The 23,014-nt window shown below is 41.9% G+C and overlaps 1 protein-coding gene across 3 annotated transcripts; it reads left to right on the top strand.

Moving 5' to 3' along the window:
• The first annotated feature begins 128 nt into the window (after window positions 1–128).
• LOC144595530 (protein POLR1D) lies at window positions 129–20,939 on the top strand. 3 transcript variants are annotated; one of them, XM_078403051.1, is made up of 4 exons: window positions 134–287; window positions 15,194–15,349; window positions 16,821–16,895; window positions 19,984–20,939. In XM_078403051.1, exons 2-4 carry the CDS (start codon window positions 15,267–15,269, stop codon window positions 20,267–20,269), a joined length of 444 nt encoding a protein of 147 aa, XP_078259177.1. In that variant the 5' UTR covers window positions 134–287; window positions 15,194–15,266; the 3' UTR covers window positions 20,270–20,939. The 3 variants fall into 3 exon arrangements, with proteins under 3 accessions (XP_078259179.1, XP_078259180.1, XP_078259177.1); XM_078403053.1 differs by lacking the exon at window positions 15,194–15,349 and having other exon boundaries at window positions 129–287; XM_078403054.1 differs by lacking the exon at window positions 15,194–15,349 and having other exon boundaries at window positions 129–297.
• The last annotated feature ends 2,075 nt before the right edge of the window (window positions 20,940–23,014 follow it).

Raw genomic sequence — 23,014 nt, 5'->3', positions numbered from 1 at the left:
GTGCCATCTTGACGTTCAGTGGAAGAGAGAGAGAGAGAGAGAGAGAGAGGGAGGGGGAGGGGGAGTGAGAGTGAGAGTGAGGGAGAAAGAGAGAGGGAGAGAGAGGGAGAGGGAGAGGGGGCGGGGACACGCACACGCCGGTCCTCGGCAGTCCTGGCGCGCGCCTAGTGCTGGAAGCCGCGCGCACCGTCAGGCCAGTTTGAAAAGCAACCGAACCAGCGGCGGGTGGTTAAACGGCTGCCGGAGCCGCGCGGGGTTGTCATGGAGAAAGATGGCGAGCTCGAGAGGTAAACGCGTGTGAGTGACTGACTGACTGCCGGCCTCCTTTACATGGGGACGCGGGCAGCGGCCTGACCGGGCCTCTTCCTACCTCCCAAATCGATTAAAAGATTTCCTCGATCGAAACACGAAGTGTTGGAAAGTATCCGGCAGAATCTGTGGAGGGAAATTAGACAGGAGACGTTTCGGGTCGCTACCCTTCTTATTATTACTACCTGCTCTGCGTTTGTCTCCCAGTCACAGGCCGCTTATCGCTTGACTTGTTCCGATTTGAATCTCTTCATTTATGTGTATTTATATATCTATTTATATCGCAGTCCCTGCTGGGTGGCATGGCGTGACGTTGTGTCTCTTTCTGTGGTGGTTTCTCCACCTCACAAAACATGTCCCAGCCTCAGCGCTGGACCTTTGGTCGGTCAATGTCTTGTGAAGCTAGGCTTAACCTTAAGGCTGGAAATGTATAGAGCAGGTAGCATCTGTGGGGCAAGGAATGATCAATGTTTCCAGTCTTCCATTAGTGTGATCATCGTGGCATTTGCAATTTTTTACATTTGTTCGAGGTAATTGCCAACGAAATAAGAGGAATTTTATATACCAGAAATTGATGCCTGTGCCATTGTTTCATTCAAATTGGCATAACCTGCCTCACTTTGCTTGCCAGGAACAACTTCTTACCCTCTGTTATCAGGCTCCCAAACTCCCATAATTGACTTCATCGATGCTGCCCTGGGGGAAAGCAGCCAATTAAATGTCGTAAGGAATAGGAGTAGAATTGTGCCATTCGGCCCATCAAGTCTACGCCATTCAATCATGGCTGATCTATCTCTCCCTCCAAACCCCATTCTCTTGCCTTCTCCCCATAACCTCTGATACCTGTACTGATCAAGCATCTATCTCTGCCTTAAACATATCCACTGACTTCTACAGCCTTCTGTGGCAAAGAGTCCCACAGATTTACCACCCAAAATCATCTGGTTCTGTTCTTTCTTATGTTCATAGCTGGAAAAACTTGTCCTCCTGGATTATTCAAATTTCTTGATTATATGCTGGTCCTTGGCAACATCATCTGAAATCTTTCACTTGCAACATAGCATCCTAGTGACTCCCGGATTGGTCCTTGTTATTATTTCATTGTCCCTAAATAGTCAGAATATTTGTCAATCATTCTGTACAAGTGGATAGAAATTTCCTCCGTCTAAATATTAGGTCACATTGGTTGTTTTTCTAAATATTAAATAGCATTTGGAAATCTTCCAATTCCGCTAATGTATCCATTTCAAATTGCACTTTTCCCAAATTTTCTATACCCTCAACTTTTGTTTCATTTATAAATTATACTGTTCACTCAATTTCTTTGCTGGTATGTAGAATATTATGGGGCTGGATCATTTTAATTTCGGCCTCCTGCTCATTTCTGATTGCTGAGAGCCAATGTGCTCTGAACCCTGGTGATTCTCAGGAGGCAAAGCTGACTCCTGGCAGGGTGTAGACTTTTGATGCTCTGCCCTGATGACTGACATTTGACTTCTTATTTCAAACTGTTCTTCAACTTCTCTGATTGGAACATATAAAAACACTTACAATGATCCTGTTTACATATTTTATACTTAATGTAAGATGTTAACAAAGAATTAAAACATTAAAATATTTAATCTCACAGCAAAGAAATCTATCTTATATACTGTAAAATGTGTGACATTCAAATATCCTGGCATAAAGCTGAGCAGCTGGGTGTGAAGTTCATCCCGCTTCGCTCTCCAACAGCTGATCTTTCGATAGTTTAGACTTCCACATTTGGCACCATTGTGTGAAAGCTTTCAAAAAAAACAATGGTCCATCAAGTGGTGAGAGTTCACCGATTCCTACAGAACTGCTAGCAGTCAGCCAGTTCAATTTTCTTGACCTTGTATATTGTAATAAAATCTTACTTAGGCACTATAAAATATCACTGACCTAATTTTAAATGAAATTAAAATAATTTATGAAACATTTAAAATGGGCAGAGAGTGGTTGTGTGGAAACCAGAAAAAGATTGGATGGAAAGATGTTGACTAATTTTCACCATTGACCATTGCATTTTCCTTCCAATTCTTTCAGTGTGCTTCTACATTTCATGTAGTTCTATGGCATCAGATTATCTCGGATCTGACCTGATACCATTTTTAGTGCTTGCATACTTGCTTTAGTCAAGAGTGTTTTATTGTCATATGTCCCAGAGAGAACAATGAAATTCTTACTTGCAGCAGCACAACAGAATATGTAAACATAGTACACTGTCAACAATATAATAAACAAGAGGAAATACAGTTCAGTGTGTATATAAACACACACACAATAGACAATAGGTGCAGGAGGAGGCCATTCAGCCCTTCGAGCCAGCACCGCCATTCGATGTGATCATGGCTAATCATTCTCAATCAGTACCCCGTTCCTGCCTTCTCCCCATACCCCCTGACTCCGCTATTCTTAAGAGCTCTATCTAGCTCTCTCTTGAATGCATTCAGAGAATTGGCCTCCACTGCCTTCTGAGGCAGAGAATTCCACAGATTCACAACTCTAACTGAAAAAGTTTTTCCTCATCTCAGTTCTAAATGGCCTACCCCTTATTCTTAAACTGTGGCCTCTTGTTCTGGACTCCCCCAACATTGGGAACATGTTTCCTGCCTCTAACGTGTCCAACCCCTTAATAATCTTATACGTTTCGATAAGATCTCTCATCCTTCTAAATTCCAGTGTATACAAGCCTAGTCGCTCCAGTCTTTCAACATATGACAGTCCCGCCATTCCGGGAATTAACCTAGTAAACTTGCGCTGCACGCCCTCAATAGCAAGAATATCCTTCCTCAAATTTGGAGACCAAAACTGCACACAGTACTCCAGGTGCAGTCTCACTAGGGCCCTGTACAACTGCAGAAGGACCTATTTGCTCCTATACTCAAATCCTCTTGTTATGAAGGCCAACATTCCATTGGCTTTCTTCAATGCCTGCTGTACCTGCATGCTTCCTTTCAGTGACTGATGCACTAGGACACCCAGATCTTGTTGTACGTCCCCTTTTCCTAACTTGAAACCATTCAGATAATACTCTGCCTTCCTATTCTTACCACCAAAGTGGATAACCTCACACTTATCCACATTAAACTGCATCTGCCATGCATCCGCCCACACACAGTACCTGTCCAAGTCACCCTGTAACCTCATAGCATCTTCCTCACAGCTCACGCTATCCTAAAAAAATTCCAGAAGATTAGTCAAGCATGATTTCACCTTCGTAAATCCATGCTGACTCGGAACGATCCTGTTACTGCTATCCAAATGCTCCGCAATTTCATTTTTTATAATTGACTCCAGCATCTTCCCCACCACTGATGTCAGACTAACTGGTCTATAATTTCCCGTTTTCTCTCTCCCTGCTTTCTTAAAAAGTGGGATAACATTAGCTACCCTACAATCCACAGGAACTGATCCTGAATCTATAGAACATTGGAAAATGATCACCAATGCGTCCACAATTTCTAGAGCCACCTCCTTAAGTACCCTGGGATGCAGACCATCAGGCCCTGGGGATTTATCAGCCTTCAATCCCATCAGTCTACCCAACACCATTTCCTGCCTAATGTGAATCTCCTTCAGTTCGTCCGTCACCCTAGGATCTCTGGCCACTAGAACATCTGGGAGATTGTATCTTCCTTAGTGAAGACAGATCCAAAGTACCGGTTCAACTCGTCTGCCATTTCCTTGTTCCCCATAATAAATTTCCCTGCTTCTGACTTCAAGGGACCCACATTTGCTTTGACTCTTCACATACCTAAAAAAGATTTTACTATCCTTTATATTATTGGCTAGCTTACCCTCATACCTCATCTTTTCTCCCCGTATTGCCTTTTTAGATATCTTCTGTTGCTCTTTAAAAGATTCCCAATCCTCTGGCTTCCCACTCTTCTTTGCTATGATATACTCCTCCTCTTTTATTTTTATGCTGTCCTTGACTGCCCTTGTCAGCCACGGTTGCCTCTTACTTCCCTTAGAATCTTTCCTCCTCTTTGGGATAAATTGATCCTGCAACTTCTGCATTGTTCCCAGGAATGCCTGCCATTGCTGTTCCACCGTCTTCCCTGCTGGGGCCTCCTTCCAGTCAAATCTGGCCAGCTCCTGCCTCATGCCTCTGTAATCCCCTTTGCTATACTGTAATACTGACAGTTCCGATTTTCCCTTCTCCCTCTCAATTTATAGAGTAAAACTTATCATATTGTGATCACTGCATCCTAATGGCTCTTTTACCTCGAGTCACCTTATCAGATCAGGTTCATTACACATGGATGTTACAGTTTTCAGGCTCCTTTAGGCTGCACCGTACACAGAGTACTGGTCAAGCTGGCCCATCATATACTAGAGTCGTCTCCACCATGTATTTTGATTAGGCCTTAAGTGATGCATCTAATAGAGATGTTTGAAAACTGTGTGACTAGCGAAGTTTTAATAAAATTAAAATTATATATGAAACATAAAACCAGGCAAAAGAGAGTGTCTGAACGGAAAGTGGAAAAGAATGGGGACTGTGACTGGTGGTGGGATCATTTTGAAGGTGGTGAAAATATTGGAGAATGAATGGTGTGTTGTACGTGGAGGCTGGTGGGGTGAAAGGTGTAAACCAGGGGAAATCTATTGAAGGGTCGTTCAAGGTGCTTGAGCGTGGCTCTGCCACCTTCGTTTTGGACATGGGGGGTCGTCCTGAGACTGTCTCTATTTCGCGGTTGAAGCCGGCGCACGTGGACGTTAGCCAGCCGGTCTTACTGGCGCGGCCTCGCCCTCGGGGTCGTCCTGCGTCCCGGCCCTTACCTCCGGAGTTCCTGCGGGTGTCTTCCCCTGGCGGGGTGGTTCCGGTTCCTGCGACCGCCGTGGTGCGCACACGGGCTGGTCGTCTCGTACGTCCCCCTGTCCGTTTCATGCCTCCGGTTCTTGGGGGGGGGGGGTCCTGTGGCGGTACCCGGGGGCTAGGTCACTCCCTTGGTCATTCCCCTCGGCACTGAGTAGACAGGAGGGATTAGGTCACTCCCTGGGTCATTCCCCTGGGGACAGAGTGGTCTGGTGCTATGGGGTTTGCTGGAAGGGGTTATTGTTTTGACTCGTGGGGATGACTGAGTGAGTGTATGTTCAGTTACTGCATTAAAGGTAATAATCTCTGGATTACTACCAGTGCCACGTGCTAGTCAGAGTAGAAATAGGAGGATATTTCAGATGAATGCGTGGCTTGAAAAATGGTGCAAGGGGGAGGGATTCAAATTTCTAGGACATTGGAACCAGTTCTGGGGGAGGTGGGACCAGTACAAACAGGACGGTCTGCACCTGAGCTGGAATGGAACCAATGTCCTTGGGGGAGTGTTTGCTAGTGCTGTCGGGGAGGATTTAAACTAATGTGGCAGGGGGATGAGAGCATGAGCAGAGAGACAGAGGGGTGTAAAATGAGGGTAGAAGCAATAGGTAGCAAGGTGAAAAATAAAAGTGGCAAAAATCAAAAAGGGCCACTTTTCAACATAATTGTATTGTGAAAACAAGCCTGAAGGCTTTATGTCTCAATGCAAGGAGTATACGTAATAAGGTGGATGAATTAAATGTGGAGATAGTTATTAATGATTATGATATAGTTGGGATTACGGAGACATGGCTCCAGGGTGACCAAGGCTGGGAGCTCAACATCCAGGGATATTCTATATTCAGGCGGGATAGACAGAAAGGAAAAGGAGGTGGGGTAGCGTTGCTGGTTAGAGAGGAGATTAACGCAGTGGAAAGGAAGGACATTAGCTTGGAGGATGTGGAATCGATATGGGTAGAGCTGCGAAACATTAAGGGGCAGAAAACGCTAGTGGGAGTTGTGTACAGGCCACCTAACAGCAGTAGTGAGGTTGGGTATGGCATCAAACAGGAAATTAGAAATGCGTGCACTAAAGGTGCAGCAGTTATAATGGGTGACTTCAATCTACATATAGATTGGGTGAACCAAATTGGCAGGGGTGCTGAGGAAGAGGATTTCTTGGAATGTTTGCGAGATGGTTTTCTAAACCAACATGTTGGGGAACCAACGAGAGAGCAGGCCATTCTAGACTGGGTATTGAGTAATGAGGAAGGGTTAGTTAGCAGTCTTGTTGTGCGAGGCCCCTTGGGCAAAAGTGACCATAATATGGTGGAGTTCTTCATTAGGATGGAGAGTGACAAAGTCAATTCAGAAACAAGTGTTCTGAACTTAAAGAAAGGTAACTTTGAGGGTATGAGACGTGACTTGTCCAAGATAGACTGGCAATTTATACTTAAAGGGTTGACGGTGGACATGCAATGGAAGTCATTTAAAGATTGCATGGATGAACTACAACAATTGTTCATCCCAGTTTGGCAAAAGAACAAACCAGGAAAGGTAGTGCATCCGTGGCTAACAAGGGAAATCAAGGATAGTATTAAAACAAAAGATGAAGCATATAAATTAGCCAGAAAAAGTATCATACCAGAGGACTGGGAGAAATTCAGAGTCCAGCAGAGGAGAACAAAGGGCTTAATTAGGAAAGGGAAAATAGATTATGAGAGAAAATTGGCAGGGAACATAAAAACTGACTGCAAAAGCTTTTATAGATATGTAAAGAGAAAAAGACTAGTTAAGACAAATGTAGGTCCCTTGCAGTCGGGAACAGGTGAATTGATCATAGGGAACAAGGAGATGGCAGACCAATTGAACAACTACTTTGGTTCTGTCTTCACTAGGGAAGACATAAACAATCTGCCGGAAATAGTAGGGGACCGGGGCTCTAACGAGATGGAGGAACTGAGGGTAATCCAGGTTAGTCGGGAAGTGGTGTTAGGTAAATTAAATGGATTAAAGGCCGATAAATCCCTAGGGCCAGATAGGCTGCATCCCAGAGTGCTTAAGGAAGTAGCCTCAGAAATAGTGGATGCATTAGTGATAACTTTTCAAAACTCTTTAGATTCTGGAGTAGTTCCTGAGGATTGGAGGGTAGCTAATGTAACCCCACTTTTTAAAAAGGGAGGGAGAGAGAAAATGGGGAATTATAGACCAGTTAGCCTAACATCGGTAGTGGGGAAAATGCTAGAGTCAGTTATTAAAGATGTGATAGCATCACATTTGGAAAGTGGTGAAATCATCGGACAAAGTCAGCATGGATTTATGAAAGGCAAATCATGCCTGTCGAATCTTATAGAATTTTTCGAGGATGAAACTAGTAGAGTGGATAAGGGAGAACCAGTCGATGTGTTATATCTGGACTTTCAGAAGGCCTTCGACAAGGTTCCACATAGGAGATTGGGGTACAAACTTAAAGCACACGGTATTGGGGGTTCAGTGTTGAGGTGGATAGAGAATTGGTTGGCGGACAGGAAGCAAAGAGTAGGAATAAACGGGTCCTTTTCGGAATGGCAGGCAGTGACTAGTGGGGTACCGCAAGGCTCAGTGCTGGGACCCCAGTTATTTACAATATATATTAATGATTTGGACGAGGGAATTGAATGCAATATCTCTAAGTTTGCGGATGACACAAAGCTGGGTGGCAGTGTTAGCTGCGAGGAGGATGCTAGGAGGCTGCAGAGTGACTTGGATAGATTAGGAGAGTGGGCAAATGCATGGCAGATGCAATATAATGTGGATAATTGTGAGGTTATCCACTTTGGCGGCAAGAACAGGAAAGCAGAGTATTACCTGAATGGTGGCCAATTAGGAAAAGGGGAGATGCAACGTGACCTGGGTGTCATGGTGCACCAGTCATTGAAAGGAAGCGTGCAGGTGCAGCAGGCAGTGAAGAAAGCGAATGGTATGTTAGCATTCATAGCAAGAGTATTTGAGTATAGGAGCAGGGAGGTTCTGCTGCAGTTGTACAGGGCCTTGGTGAGACCGCACCTGGAGTATTGTGTACAGTTTTGGTCTCCTAATCTGAGGAAAGACATTCTAGCCTTAGAGGGAGTACAGAGAAGGTTCACCAGATTGATCCCTGGGATGGCAGGACTTTCATATGAAGAAAGACTGGATAGACTGGGCTTATACTCGCTGGAATTTAGAAGACTGAGGGGGGGATCTTATAGAAACATATAAAATTCTTAAGGGGTTGGAGAGGCTAGATGCGGGAAGATTGTTCCCGATGTTGGGGAAGTCCAGAACAAGGGGTCACAGCTTAAGGATAAGGGGGAAGTCTTTTAGGACCGAGATGAGAAAACATTTCTTCACACAGAGAGTGGTGAATCTGTGGAATTCTCTGCCACAGAAGGTAGTTGAGGCCAGTTCATTGGCTATATTTAAGAGGGAGTTAGATGTGGCCCTTGTGACTAAAGGGGTCAGGGGGTATGGAGAGAAGGCAGGTACAGGTTACTGAGCTGCATGATCAGCCATGATCATATTGAATGGCGGTGCAGGCTCGAAGGGCCGAATGGCCTACTCCTGCACCTATTTTCTATGTTTCTAAAGTTATTGTTAGCTTCTTACCTGGCGTCTGGCCTGATTCCTGTCGCGTCCAGACCCACTACACTATCCTTGTTCTGTCTGGGGAAGGGGGAGCAAGAGCAGAATTGTGGGAGATGGGTGCAGGCTCCATCCCCAACAGCAGACATAAGCCCCAACAGTAGACATAAGCCAGGTTAACTGAAGAAAGAGGACATCTCGGATATCCAGTCGTGGAAAGTTTCATCTTGTTGGCGATCTGGTGAAGGTGGAGACATTGAGAGTAAGGGATGACATTTTTGCAAGAGGCAGGGTGGAAGGAGGTGCAGTTGAGGTAGCTGTACATGTCAATGGGCTTATAATAGATGTCACCAGATAGTATGCCCCCTGTAATGGTGACAGATTAAGAAAGGGGAGGGGGAATACATGTCAGAGATAATCCAAGTGAATTTGAGGGCAAGGATGAAAGTTAGTAGTAAAGTTGGTGAAGTCAACAAGTTCTGTTTGGGTGCAGGAGGCAGCACCAATGCAGTCATCAATGTAGCACAAAAGAGTTGAGGAATAGTGCCATGGGATATTTGGAATAAAGTATGTTTAACAATTCAAGCATAACTCGGGTCAATGCTAGTGCCCATGGCTACATCTTTGACTTGGGGGAAGTGAGAAAAGTTGTTGCGGCCAAGTTCTGCCAGATGCAAAAGAGTGTTAGTTATCGGGAACTGGTTGGGTCTCTGTTCAAGGAAGAATTGGAGGGCCCCAAAGTCTTCCAGACGGAGAATGGAAGTGTAAAGGGACTATGACAAGATTTAAATGCCATTTGGACTGGCACATGGATAAGAAAGGTTTAAAAGGATATGGGCCAACGTTGGCAGGTGGGACTAGTGCAGATGGGACGTCATGATCAGCAGGGTCAAATTGGGCCAAAGGACTTGTTTGCATGCTGTATGACTTTATAGCAATGGTAAAGATAAGGCAATGGCAGCCAAGGAATTGGAAGTTATTGAAGTAGTGAAGAGCTTGTAAAGTGTCCTGGATGTAGGTGAGAAGGGACTAGACAAGGCGGGTACACCATAGAATCATGGTATCGAGATGAGTATGCTGGGAAGGAGCAGGCAGAGGCAATGGGCCTTCCAAGGCAGCCTTGTTTGCATTTTGGGAAGGAGATAGATATGGGTAGTGCTGGGTTGGGTAACTATTAGGTTTGAGGCGAAGGAGGGGAGATTGCTCATGGCAATAAAATCTGTGGTTTGGGAGGTGATGGCTGGTGTTCATCACTGGGGTCATGGCCAAGGGATAAGTATGAAGAGGTGATGCTTGGCTTCGGCATGGTAGAGGTCAGTCCACGAGACTGCAGTGGCACAGCCTTTGTCAGCAGGTTTGATGACAATATTGGAATTGGTACTGAGTTGAATGGAGGACCATGAATTTGGAGAGCGCAAGATTGGAGTGGGTAAGGGAGTGGAGAAGTTGAGATGGTCGATGTTACAGTGGCAATTGGAGATGAAAAGATTGAGAGGGGGTAGAAAGCTGGCAGAGGGTGTCCAGGTCCTGCTGAGTTCCTCCAGCACTGTTTTTCATTGTTTTGTCAGATTTTAGCATCAATATTAATTAGAACTAGAAACATCAAACTTTGATGTGTAGAGAAGCATGGTGTTAATTCCTTGTTGGAAGATAGATTTGAAAACCCCAATCTCTCAAGTTTGAAAATAAGTTTTATACATGTATGAAGGAGAAGCTGTGAATAATATTAAAACTTAAACATCACCTGCAGGGTGGAGGGGAAATGTATACACTTATAGTAGGCATGTCCATTTACCACTGATAACTATCCACAGCATTTAACTACTACTTGAATGATTTCACCTTTCTATCCTTTAGGCTATTCCAGGTACTAATAATTGTGCAAATAATTGTGTTTTGACATCAAATTAAGAACCACATTGCATGAAGAGATTTCTGGCACAATTCCACCACCAAATGTATGGTACTCAATATTGCAAAGATACGTGGGGAAAACAAATTGTGAAGAGAATGCATTATATGCAAAGGGGGATGGTTAGGTTGAGTAGACAAACATCTGGTGGATGGTTTGGTTATTATTATTGTCACGTGTACCAAGATAGAGTGAAAAACTTTGTCTGCATGCTATCCAGTCAAATCATGCTATACATGAGTATAATAATCAAGCAAATCACAAGTACAACAGGTACAGGTATAAACAGAAAGATACTAGCGTGAAGAATATAGTGTTGCAGCATTAGAGCGTTACAGAAATAGAGAAAATGTAGGCATTAAAAAAGTGCAAGGGCTGCAATGAGGTGGTTTGAAAGATTGGGATTACAGCCTTATCTCCTGAGAAGATTGTTCAGTATTCTGATGGAGTGAGGAAAAGCGAGAGCATTAACATTTGCAGGAAGAATAATAAAATAGAATGTAGTTTAAATGGAGAGAGAATATTGTATCATGTTGCTCTGGGGAATCTGGATTAGCTTGTGGAAACGGCAAACACAGATTGTCTCTGGGTTACAAACTCGACTTATGCACACTCCTACATTTGAGGAAGCTCCCATAATATTGTTAAATTCAAAAGTGAGACATGCGTACATATTATTACAAATAGCAAGCTAGTGTCCTCTCTCTCTACTTTTAGTAATTATTTTTGATGCCATTCATTACAATACCATGGAGATATAAATGCCACATTGAGTGATCTTTGTATAGTTTCTATCTAATGGATGTTTATTGAAATGGAAACCGTTTATTACCCGGGGATGACCTGTATTTGGAAAGGTAAATGGAATGATGGCCTTTATAAAAAAGGAATGTGTACGAAAGCTTCAAATATATAGAAATTGGTGAGGTTCCACCTGAGGTTCTGTGTACAGTTTTGGAGTATTTATGGAAGGAGGTATATACATGCAATACGGGGCAGTTACGAGGAGGTTTTCTTGACTGGTTCTTGCAGTGCAGAAGTTGCCTTTTGAGGAAGGGTTGAGTAGTCTGAAAGTAGAGTCCAGGCCAAGGTCAGGTAGCAGAGCAAGCTCCTATTCCCGTTCTTGTGCTGTGTTTTATCTGGTATTGACAAAGGCAAGTCAATGCAACTACAATATGAGCATTAATGTTTTAAAGCTTCCAAGCCTGTGGGAAACCTTTTACTGCATGTTCCAGGGATACCCTATGTTTCACTGCTGTTTGCCCTGGTAGTTACTCATTCCAAGACAACTAAATACTCCATCATAATCAGTTTTTTATGTTGGTAAAACCTCTGCTCTCTTTAGCAGTTGTGATGAATAATTCCATAGGGCAAGTGCAGTACAGGTTTGACAAAGTTTGTTGTGATGACTAAAGCAAAATGAATGGTTCATTGAAGCACAAGATCTCAATTTAATCTACAAATATTCTCTTGTGATTGGTACTGTTAGTCTACAGACCCTGTCTTTAACCAAGCGAGTGACAGGTTGTTATTGTAATTCTGAAAATTATTTTCTGTTATGCATGATCACAGTGTAGGTGAAAGTTGGTTTTGTCTAAGTTTATAGGGCCCTTGCACGGCAGGCAAGGTCACGACCCCTGACCCGTAATGTTGCCACGCAACGCCTTCTGGAGGACAAGCGGTGTACTGGAGGCAAGCAATTACTATGGCTGCCAGTGCAGCGGGACAGTCTTCGGTCCCAGCAGCTGTTGAATTGTCACCGTTTTTTGCCAAAACTCAGCCAGAATTCTGTCAGACTCTGAAGCCAAAATCGCCACTAAACTTGCAACACCTCAGTCCCAACAAAAATCTTTATGAATGGCACCACATAATTACAGTGCTTAAATCACATCAGGCTGCTTAACTGTTGTTTCCCCCTGCATGTCATAAATGTGCCTTGACTTGTGTCTGTGGCCGATACCAGGGCATGAAGTGAAGCCTCTGGCCACGGTTCTCCACTCATTACAATACAATGGTTGACATCGCAGTTTGGAATCCGCTTCCCCTTGAGGTGACGCTGTGGAGGACACATTAGATACAAAATGCTGGAGTAACTCGGCGGAACAGGCTGCATCTCTGGAGAGAGGGAATGGGTGACATTTTGGGTCCAGATCCTTCACGACACGAGGCATCACCCATTCCTTCTCTCCAGAGATGCTGCCTGTCCTGTGTTATTCCAGCATTTTGTGTCTATCGTCGGTTTACATCAGCATCTGCAGTTTCTCCCTACACATTGTGGAGGGCAACCTGTTCTAAGCATCCAATTCCCTGCACATTCATAGATGGCAAGACATGAGAGGGAAGAGGACAGACAGACTCTGGACCTGGCCGTCTTGCTCCAGGACACGCCGTGTAATTATGGCGTTGATGGGTTGTGGACATTAAGTGGGGCATCCATCCAGATTCGTAGCATGTTGAGGCTTTTTGAGGATGTAACTAGGAAAATGGACAGGGGCGAGCCGGTGGATGTGGTGTACCTCGACTTTCAGAAAGCCTTCGACAAGGTCCCACATAGGAGATTAGTGGGCACATGGTATTGGAGGTAGGATACTGACATGGATAGAAAATTGGTTGACAGACAGAAAGCAAAGAGTGGGGATAAATGGATCCCTTTCAGAATGGCCGACAGTGACTAGTGGGGTACCGCAAGGCTCGGTGCTGGGACTGCAGCTAATTTCAATATACATTAATGACTTGGATGAAGGGATTAAAAGTACTATTAGCAAATTTGCAGATGATACAAAGCTGGGTGGTAGTGTGAACTGTGAGGAAGATGCTATGAGGTTGCAGAGTGATTTGGACAGGTTGTGTGAGTGGGCGGGTGCATGGCAGATGCAGTTTAATGTGGATAAGTGTGAGGTTATCCACTTTGGTGGTAATAATAGGAAGGCAGTTTATTAACTGAATGGTGTCAAGTTAGGAAAAGAGGACGTACAACGAGATCTGGGTGCCCTAGTGCATCAGTCACTGAAAGGAAGCATGCAGGTACAGCAGGCAGTGAAGAAAGCCAATGGAATGTTGGCCTTCATAACAAGTGGAGTTGAGTATAGGAGCAAAGAGGTCCTTCTGCAGTTGTACAGGGCCCCCGTGGGACTGCACCTGGAGTACTGTGTGCAGTTTTGATCTCCAAATTTGAGGAAGTATATTCTTGCTATTGAGGGAGTGCAGCGTAGGTTTACTAGGTTAATTCCCGGAATGGCGGGACTGTCGTATGTTGAAAGACTGGAGCGACTAGGCTTGTATACACTTGAATTTAGAAGGATGAGAGGGGATCTTATCGAAACATATAAGATTATTAAGGGGTTGGACACGTTAGAGGCAGGAAACATGTTCCCAATGTTGGGGGAGTCCAGAACCAGGGGCCACTGTTTAAGATTAAGAGGTAGGCCATTTAGAATGGAGATGAGGAAAATCTTTTTCAGTCAGTTGTAAAACTGTGGAATTCTCTGCCTCAGAAGGCAGTGGAGGCCAATTCTCTGAATGCATTCAAGAGAGAGCTAGATGGAGCTCTTAAGGATAGCAGTCAGGGGGTATGGGGAGAAGGCAGGAACGGGGTACTGATTGAGAATGATCAGCCATGATCACATTGAATGGTGGTGCTGGCTCGAAGGGCCGAATGGCCTACTCCTGCACCTATTGTCTATGTCTTGGCCGGGCTCCTTCTGGCGTCTCAGCCCAGTCGCTGATGTGTATCCAGCTCTGGAAGGGCATTGGCAGCCCAGAGGGAGTGTAAACCCGAGGTAATTTGAACAGGAGCCAAAATGTTCCACGTCTTGTACTGCAGTGATGGTCGTTTGTTTTTACGTGGAAGTTAAGCTCTCTGCTCTTTTACGTCTCCGTTTCCACTGGTGCTGTTTCCAGTGTTACGACTGCGTTGCCGATAAAGTACTAGATGAATCATCGTGATGAGAAACGCAGTGTAAACCTGACACCTGGTGACCCATGGCACACTATAGAGCTGGGGTGTGTGGGGGGGAAGGAACGTAAGCGAGGAGGAGCTCTAATGAACTCTGAAGGCTCGCTGTACAGTAAGTGTTCGGCGTTTCAGATGCCTGACCTGCTGAGTTACTCCAGCTTTTTTTGTCTCATCTTCAGTTGAAGCCAGCGTCTGCAGTTCCTTCCTACACAAGTGTTCAGTGTGGCACCTCTGGACTGATACAAAGCCGGCTTGTAACACGCAGTCATCGAATTCATTCTTCTCTGCAATCAGTTCTCGGGCACAGCCTGTTGCTAACTCGGTGCGTGTGTGACGAGTGTGTGCTGGAGGCTTGCTTGTCCTCCAGAACGCTTGCTTGTCTTCCAGAACGCTTGAGCGACTCCGGGCGTCACACCCTTTGACCTTATGACCTACCATGCAAGGGCCCTATTTATTGCATCTTTTGACTCATTGATTAATTGTTAGTTGCTATAATTAACAACAATCACTAATTACTGTAGCATATATTAGAAACATGATTATTAAAAAATGTCCCAAGTATCTGAAAACAAATCAGTTTTTTATTCTTCATAAGCTTATGATGGGGTTCCGTTCCGAGAAACCCATCGCAAACCGAATGTCGAAATGCATTTAATACACCAGATCACATGGCTGGAAACGAGCTGCGGCTTGCTACGGGTCGCTGCCATTTGTACCATCGCAAAGTCGAAATATCGCAAGTCAAAGCATTGTAAGCCGGGGAGCACCTGTATTTTGATTAACTACCTGATATTCCACTGTTAGATCTTTTAAATATTTAAAGCAATATCCATTGCAGTTTATATCTTCTTTGTACCCTATTCCCTAAATAAAAGTACTGCATGGTAAAAGGCTTGAAACACCGGTATCTTACATGTGATAATTTGGCTGTAACCTGTGTTTGGAAATTCTCCATAATTAAATAATATGTTCTGATTGTTCCAGTACTGCAAAGAATAGATCTGGCTACATTGCCTTCAAACATTTTGTTCAGTTATACCATTCTGCAGCATGTCTCTTGTAGGACACATTATTCAACAGAATATCTTTGATCACAAATCAATTAGTCGGTGATCTGCAAGAAATGTTTTCAGGGCAATGGACAGTGGATCCAGGGGGGTTTGACCTGAATCGATGTAAACGTTAGCACTCCACAAACAGATGCTGCTGGGAAATAGTTCAGTGAAATATGACCTCTGGTTTGCCCAAGACTTCCTGATGTTCCAAAACAAGTGCTTCATAAGATCATAACATCATAAGTGATAGGATCAGTATTAGGCCATTTGTCCCATCAAGTTTACTGCACCATTCAATCATGGCTGATCTATATCTCCCTCCTAACTCCATTCTCCTGCCTTCTCCCCATAATCTCTGAACCTGTACTAATCAAGAAACGATCTCTGCCTTAAATATATCCACTGTCGGCCTCCACAGCCTTCTGTGGCAAAGAATTCCACAGATTCACCACCCTCTGACTAAATAAATTCCTCCTCATCTCCTTCCTAAAAGAATGTCCTTTAATTCTGAGGCTATGACCTCTAGTCCTAGACTCTCCCATTAGTGGAAACATCCTCTCCACATCTACTCTATCCCACAAGCCAATGGTGCAAACAGTCTTGCTCAAAGGTGGAGGTCTACTGTATGTGCTAAGGGAGCTGCTCAAATCAGTTGTGTGCATCTAAGGACATTGTTTAAGCCACTCCTTCCATTACATGTAATGTGGCTAAAATATGTTATACAACCCCATGATGTATTTGATTCAAGATTACAAGAGAATGATAATTAATGAGATGTTAATGTTAAGTAACAGGAATAACATGACTTGTTCTAAATATGTTGATTTGAATATTCTGTATTGCATTTTATAATAATTAAAATATATCTGGAAATTTAAAAAAATGAAATATGAAAAATACAAAACATCTTTATCTGTTCTCCAATCATACATAATCATGGATTCTGTTATTTTTCGATCTGAGGGCTAAGGAATTCTTGGTGTAAAGTACAACAATGCACTTTCTCATTGAAATATGCAGAATAATATTAGTACTAAAGTGCATCAAGCATATTGGGGTTGGAAACATGCTAGAAGGAAGGTATTAAACTAATTGTTTAGGTTTAGATTTATTGTTATACTGAATTTTACGTTTTTTATCAATAAAGCAATGTTTGGTTTAAAATAGGAAAGCTGTAGAAGAACTTCTTACAGAAGCAAAACGTGGAAAAGCCAGGGCTGAAACAATGGGACCCATGGGCTGGTAAGCATATATTTAAAACCAAAAATATTTGCCAGTTGCAAAATAATTTAAATTATATTGCATTTTCAAGGTATTGTATAACATGGCAATGAAATGTACATGAGACATTGACACCGATTTAGCATGTTGGTGTACGTCAGTTCTAATATTTGTATAGCTTTTAAGATCCCTAATGATAATACTTGACGTATGAGTGAAAAATTGCTTATATCGTTATTACTATTATCAGATGCAAGGTGGTCCAAAGGTGACATCATTGGTAAAGGGTGATAAAGGTTTTTGCTACTTTATTTAAAGGATATGCTACAATTGAGAGGGAAAACGATCAATAATTCTGATTGCTTTAAAGACATCTTAAACTAATCAGCAATCCTTGATTTAGTAGGATAAGGGATTAAACCCAAGATAAAAGGAAAATAAATGCTAAAAGCCATAATAAGTTTGCTGAGGGAGAGGGGGTTGGATAGAGAATCCTTGCATCACGACCTTTACTGGATTGTGGTAAAGTCAAGGTGGTGCTAAAATGGATACAAGCAAGGATCATACCCATGGATTAGTTCTAACTTGCCTTGGACGATGGCAAATCCTTACTGTAAAATGCAAGAACAGTGTCATGCTGAATGGTAGTTAGATGACACAGCTCTGCATCTATCTTTCAAACCCTGAAATAATAGGTCCCCATGGTCATAGGAATATTTTAAACCCCAAGAAATAGTTGGTGAGATGAAACATACCAAGAGAGTTTTTTTCATCCTAATGATATACTGCCCTTCACAGCATAACAAGTGGTATACTATCATTGAGATACTTCCAAATAACTACTCAGCAGTGCAGTTGAGTAATAATTTATATTTCTTAATGATGCCACTGGCAATTTACAGTTATGTTCTCTTTGGGGATGGAAAGCTGCCATCAACACATCTGCCAAAACAAGATATTTTGCCTGCTACTGAAAATGTGAAGTGTCCCTGTGCCTACCAGAAGCCCATGGGGCATCTGTTTGGTATCGTAACATGCTGGTAATCATTCTATGCTCTTATTCTCTGAACAAATCATCTAAAAATTTCTAAAGATTAAATTGGTAGGTTCATCCACAAGTGACCACCTTTGATTTGAACAGCCACTAGGATGATATTTGGACCCTATTTGCACTTTCTTGTAAACATTAATAAAGTAGATTCCAAAATTACTTAATTCATCCCTATTGTCTTGGAGTGAGGACTGGTTCATGTCCAACAGGTATATCTGGTTAATTTATTTTCATCTGAGAAGTTCCAATCTTGAACATTCAAATTTAAAAAGCAACATCAGGAAACAGCCTGCTTTAGTTTTGGAGCCAGGGGATATTTTTGCATTTGGCAAGAAGTTGTGCAAACCCTTCTGGTTTGATCTACCTATTAACCATTCTAGGGTTTTTATACTAGCTTACAAAACAGAAAAATTACAAAGACTATATTTACTAATGTATATGAAGAACCTATGAGACAACTGTGATGAGGCTGAAAAACTAAATTAGCATGATCCTCCAGATTTCAATTTTGGGAAAGGTACAATTACAAGATCCATTATTGCAGTTAAAATGTTAAATTTTACACAAAGTAATCAAACATATAATTTAAAATCTATCAAAATTCCTAACAACTTCTTCCTGCACAATTTGATTGTTAATAATACATATTACTTTAACGTGGAGAGCTATTCACTGCAGTTAGAATACAGAACATATTTTCAGAAATGTAATTATACTTTTTGTGACTCCTTTTCTCAGCATGTTAACTTTCGGATTGTATTATCACCACCAAACATGAAAGCTATTGAAGTTTATTGAACCATAATTTATGATTTGTAATTTCCAAATGACAGCATTTGCATTTCACAGGGATTATACTTGATTATTTTCTATCACAATCAAGTGGTAGTCTTCAGATGGATGCTGCATTAATGACTGGGTGTGCCACTACTTAATCAAAAGGACAATTACTAATATGTTTTCAGTGACATTTTAAGATGATCATCCATCCTTGGTCATTTCTATTTAATAAAATTAAGTAGAAACATTTAAATATTTTAATAAAGAGAGCCTTTCTAAACAATGAAATATTCAGAAAAATAAATGAAGTTGTATTTTCTTTTCATTTTGTGTGCCTGTGTTCTGCTCAAAATTGATATTGTATAGATTTTAAGCATGCCTTCCATGATCTAATCTTTACAAATCTACACATCTACATCCTAAATTGCACAAAATATCATGATACCATCACTCCAGGCCTCTCTGGATTCACATGCAGTTTGCATAGAACAGTAGAGCACAACACCCATGACGCTAAGGCTAACTTTTACCTGCCTGCATACAATCCATATCCCTCCATTCGCTGTACATTCGTGTGCCTATGCAAATATTCCACTATCATATCCGCCTCAACCATCAACCCTGGCAGCACGTACCAGACACTTACCACCTCTGGGGTTTTTTTTAACAACTTGCCAAGCACATCTTTAAACTTTGCATAACCTTAAAGTTATGCTCTTTATTATTATTTTTCCACCCTGCAAAAAAGATTCTGACTGTCTACCCCATCTATGCCTCTCATTATTTCATATACTTCTATCAGATCTCAAGCATCCTTTAACGTTCCATGAAAACAATCTAAGTCTTTCTAATCAGTCGTGTAGCTAATACCCCTAATCCAGGCATTATTCTGGTGAACCACCTCTGCACACTTTCCAAAGCCGCTGCCTTCTTTCTGTAATGGGGCAACCAGAACCACATGCAATACTCCACTTGCAGCTTAACCAATATCCTATAAAGCTGCCATTTTCCCCCATTACTTTCTTTGTTTATGAATCTGTTTAAAATCGTCCATGATATAAAAGATGGTATACCAGTGTAAACTCATAATCTCTTCTCACAGTTGATTTGTTGTGAGAACTGTCAGTCCTACTAAATTTATACAATGCCTCACTTTAATGATTTGAAGTGGAAAACCAATTATATTCACCATTATATTCCCTGACTAATTCTTAACTGATTTTTATTTTTTCCTCTTGTATTCTGAATAGTGAAATACTTTATATTTTGCTTCAACAGGATGAAGTGTCCTCTTCCAGGAGCTAACAAACGGTTTATCGTCAATACTATTAAGAATACAATACCATCTCGAAAGCCAACATATGAGCAAAGACAAAGGGAAGAGGTTAAGGATTCCAATCTAAATGAGAATGAACAAAGAAAAAAAGAAAAGACTCACAAAAACAGTTTTCAACCCTATAAACATGGATCAAAATCTAGAATGAAATCTAACAGATCTCCATCTCCGAGGGAAAGTGACTCAAAAAGAAGCACTAAAAAATACAAGAGTACAAAAGATTATTGAAAATCATATAAATCAAATGAGTGACTAAAATGATCAGAACATAAAAGTGTGCTCAAATTATTAGAAAGTAAGCATTTATTTTTTAAAAACTCAGACTTGGTCCCAAAAGCAGGAACAACTAGCAAATGTCTTTATGGGGAGCTTTTAGCGTACACACTGTAATATCCAAATAACACTTTGTACAAATCTTCCATGTTATACATAATTGTATCAATGGTAAACAGTGTCCCACACAGAATTGTTAATACAGCATTGGAGTGTTCATTTGCTTTTACATTAGTAATATTTGGAGATAGGAGATAATGCAATAAAATACAGAAGTATAAAGAATCCATAGCATTCTACAAATATGATAGTGATTATTAAATATACAGATAATTATTTTTATAGTTATTTTATGGTACTTGTGTGCTCTTTTAAGTGGCTTCATGGACAGAAACATTTTTTCGTCCACACACCAGATGGGTTTTAGTGATTTCTATGCAATTTCCATACTAATTCTAACAGAAAAGAAAATGATGAGCTGGTCAATATTAAAGTAAGAAGCTCAAGCCATTGAGTAGCTTTCAATTGTTGGTTATGATTTATATTTTGTTGCAAAACTGAGGATAACTTTGCTAGTCTGGTAAGGTTTGATGTGTAGATACTGACTATACTAAGACATTAAATATTTACAGATAAATCATAATTTATTCATGTGGAACAAAGTACCTTTTTCAAAATGAAAATTTGTTCGTGAACATGTGGAGTCTTTAAACTGCATGTCTCAAATATATGGTCTTTTTTAAATGTCAGAGGGAAAGCTTTACTGTACTTCAGAAGAAAAATCCCCTTTCGGTTCCCCCACCCTCAATTGTGCACTAGCCATATAGAAACAAAGTCATATAATACAGAAACAGAACTCTCTGGCTCAACTCATCCATGCTGAGTAAACTGCCGTCTACACTTGACCTATTTGCCTGCTTTTAACCCATATCCCACAAAACCTTTCCTATCCATATTCCAAATTTCTTTCAAATGTTATGGTGCCCGTCTTAACCACTTTCCCTGTTTAGTTTATTGTTCTCTGGCACCTTGATTCATACAAGGACCACCCTTTGTGTGATAAAAGTTGCCCCTCGGGTTCCTGTTAAATTTTCCCCTCTTTAAATCAACATCCGCTGGTTCTTGATTCCCCAACCCTGGAGATAAAAGACTGTGTGCATCACCAATCAGTGCTCCTCATCTCTGTATGATCAAGTCTCAGTCTGTTATGCTCCAAGAAAAAAAGGCCCAGCCTCTCCCTCTAACTCAGTACTTCGAGTTCTAACAACATCCTCGCAAATCTACACCCTTTCCAGCTTAATGGTATTTTTCCTTTTGCAGGGTGATTACAACTGAACACAATACTCCAGGTGTGGCCTCACCAACATCAGCTGCAGCACCATGCCCAACTTTTATACTCTGTGTCATTGCTGATGAGGGCCAGTGTACTAACAAGCTGCCTTTGCCACCCTCTCAACCATTTACGTTACTTTCAGGAAATTATGTATTTATACTCCTCGGTCCCACTGTTCTACAACACTCCCAGGGCCCCCATGTACACTGTGAAAGTCCTACTCTGCTTTGGCATCCCCAAAGTCACACCTTGCACTCATCTCAATTAAACTCCATTTACCATTCCTCGGCCCACTTACCCAACTGATCAGGATCCTGCTGCAATTCTTGATAACTTTCTTCACATCTTTGATATTATGTATTCTGGTGTAATCTGCAAACTTACTTTGCACATTCTCATCCAAATTGTTGATGTAGATAACAAACAACAATGGCCTAGTACTGATCCCTAAGGCACATTACTCGTCATGGGCCTCCAGTCCAAAAAACAAATTTCCACCATTATCCTCGGCTTCCTTTCATCAAGCCAATTATATATTCATATATATTTTGGAAACCTTAATCAACAGAATATTAATGAATGGTCATATCAGGAGTTCCTTTAGTGGTTACCAAAAAGTAGTATTATGAAAGCAAGTGTGCAACTTTAATGAAGCAGACTCATTACTGAAGGCCATATGGACAATCTCGTGGATTAAAAAATGTATACAGGTCCAGCTCCGGTTTTCCGGCAAATGATGGTCTGGCACCTCCTATAATCCGGACAAAATTATGAGCGAGCACTTAAAATTCCCCCACCCTACCCTGGATGTCCCCAAAAATGTGGCGCCAAGGCTGGGTGAGGTGGCTGACAGTAACCTCATTGGGATTTCTGTGGCGGGTCAAATTTGTCCCTTGCTGCCAAGGTTCTTGATCTCCGGCCCAGCTGGAGCTGGCAGATCCGTTCTCATAGCCGACTTCTGACGCCGACTTTGTGGGCTGGCATCTCGGCCATTCATGATGCCTTGAGCTCTGTTGGTCCAGTTAAATGGATAATCCAGCAAGTCTCTGGAACCAAGTACAATCAGTTGTGGACTGTACTGATCTCGCATGGCATTACTGATAGTGAGCCAAAGCCTATGTTAATTTATAACAGTGTTATGAAGGAAGTGTTTCAGAAATGCATGTGTTAGGGTATCCCACAGGTTTGCACAAAAAATCAGGAAATATAGTAGAATTAATTTTTTTAACTGCAAGTTGGAGTCTAGTTTGTCACATTGGCAAACAAGTCAGGATATTTGAAGCTTGGAACTCGTTAACTTTATTTAGACACCAAGGCTATTTTATAGGTGAATGAGAAATCGTCTGATGCTAGGCTGAGCTAGAAAG

The sequence above is a fragment of the Rhinoraja longicauda genome, chromosome 7, assembly GCF_053455715.1.
Source record: "Rhinoraja longicauda isolate Sanriku21f chromosome 7, sRhiLon1.1, whole genome shotgun sequence".
Lineage (NCBI taxonomy): Eukaryota > Metazoa > Chordata > Chondrichthyes > Rajiformes > Arhynchobatidae > Rhinoraja > Rhinoraja longicauda.
The sequence above is the reverse complement of the archived record's forward strand: the minus strand, read 5'-3'. Positions and strand labels throughout refer to the sequence as shown.

Bases quoted from the DNA above. Each gene is read 5' to 3' on its own strand.
- LOC144595530 (XM_078403051.1), top strand. From the start codon at position 15,267: ATGGCTGGAAACGAGCTGCGGCTTGCTACGGGTCGCTGCCATTTGTAC. The intron at 15,350-16,820 runs GTAAGCCGGGGA...GGTTTAAAATAG, and splicing joins ATATCGCAAGTCAAAGCATT to GAAAGCTGTAGAAGAACTTC. The intron at 16,896-19,983 runs GTAAGCATATAT...TTGCTTCAACAG, and splicing joins ACAATGGGACCCATGGGCTG to GATGAAGTGTCCTCTTCCAG.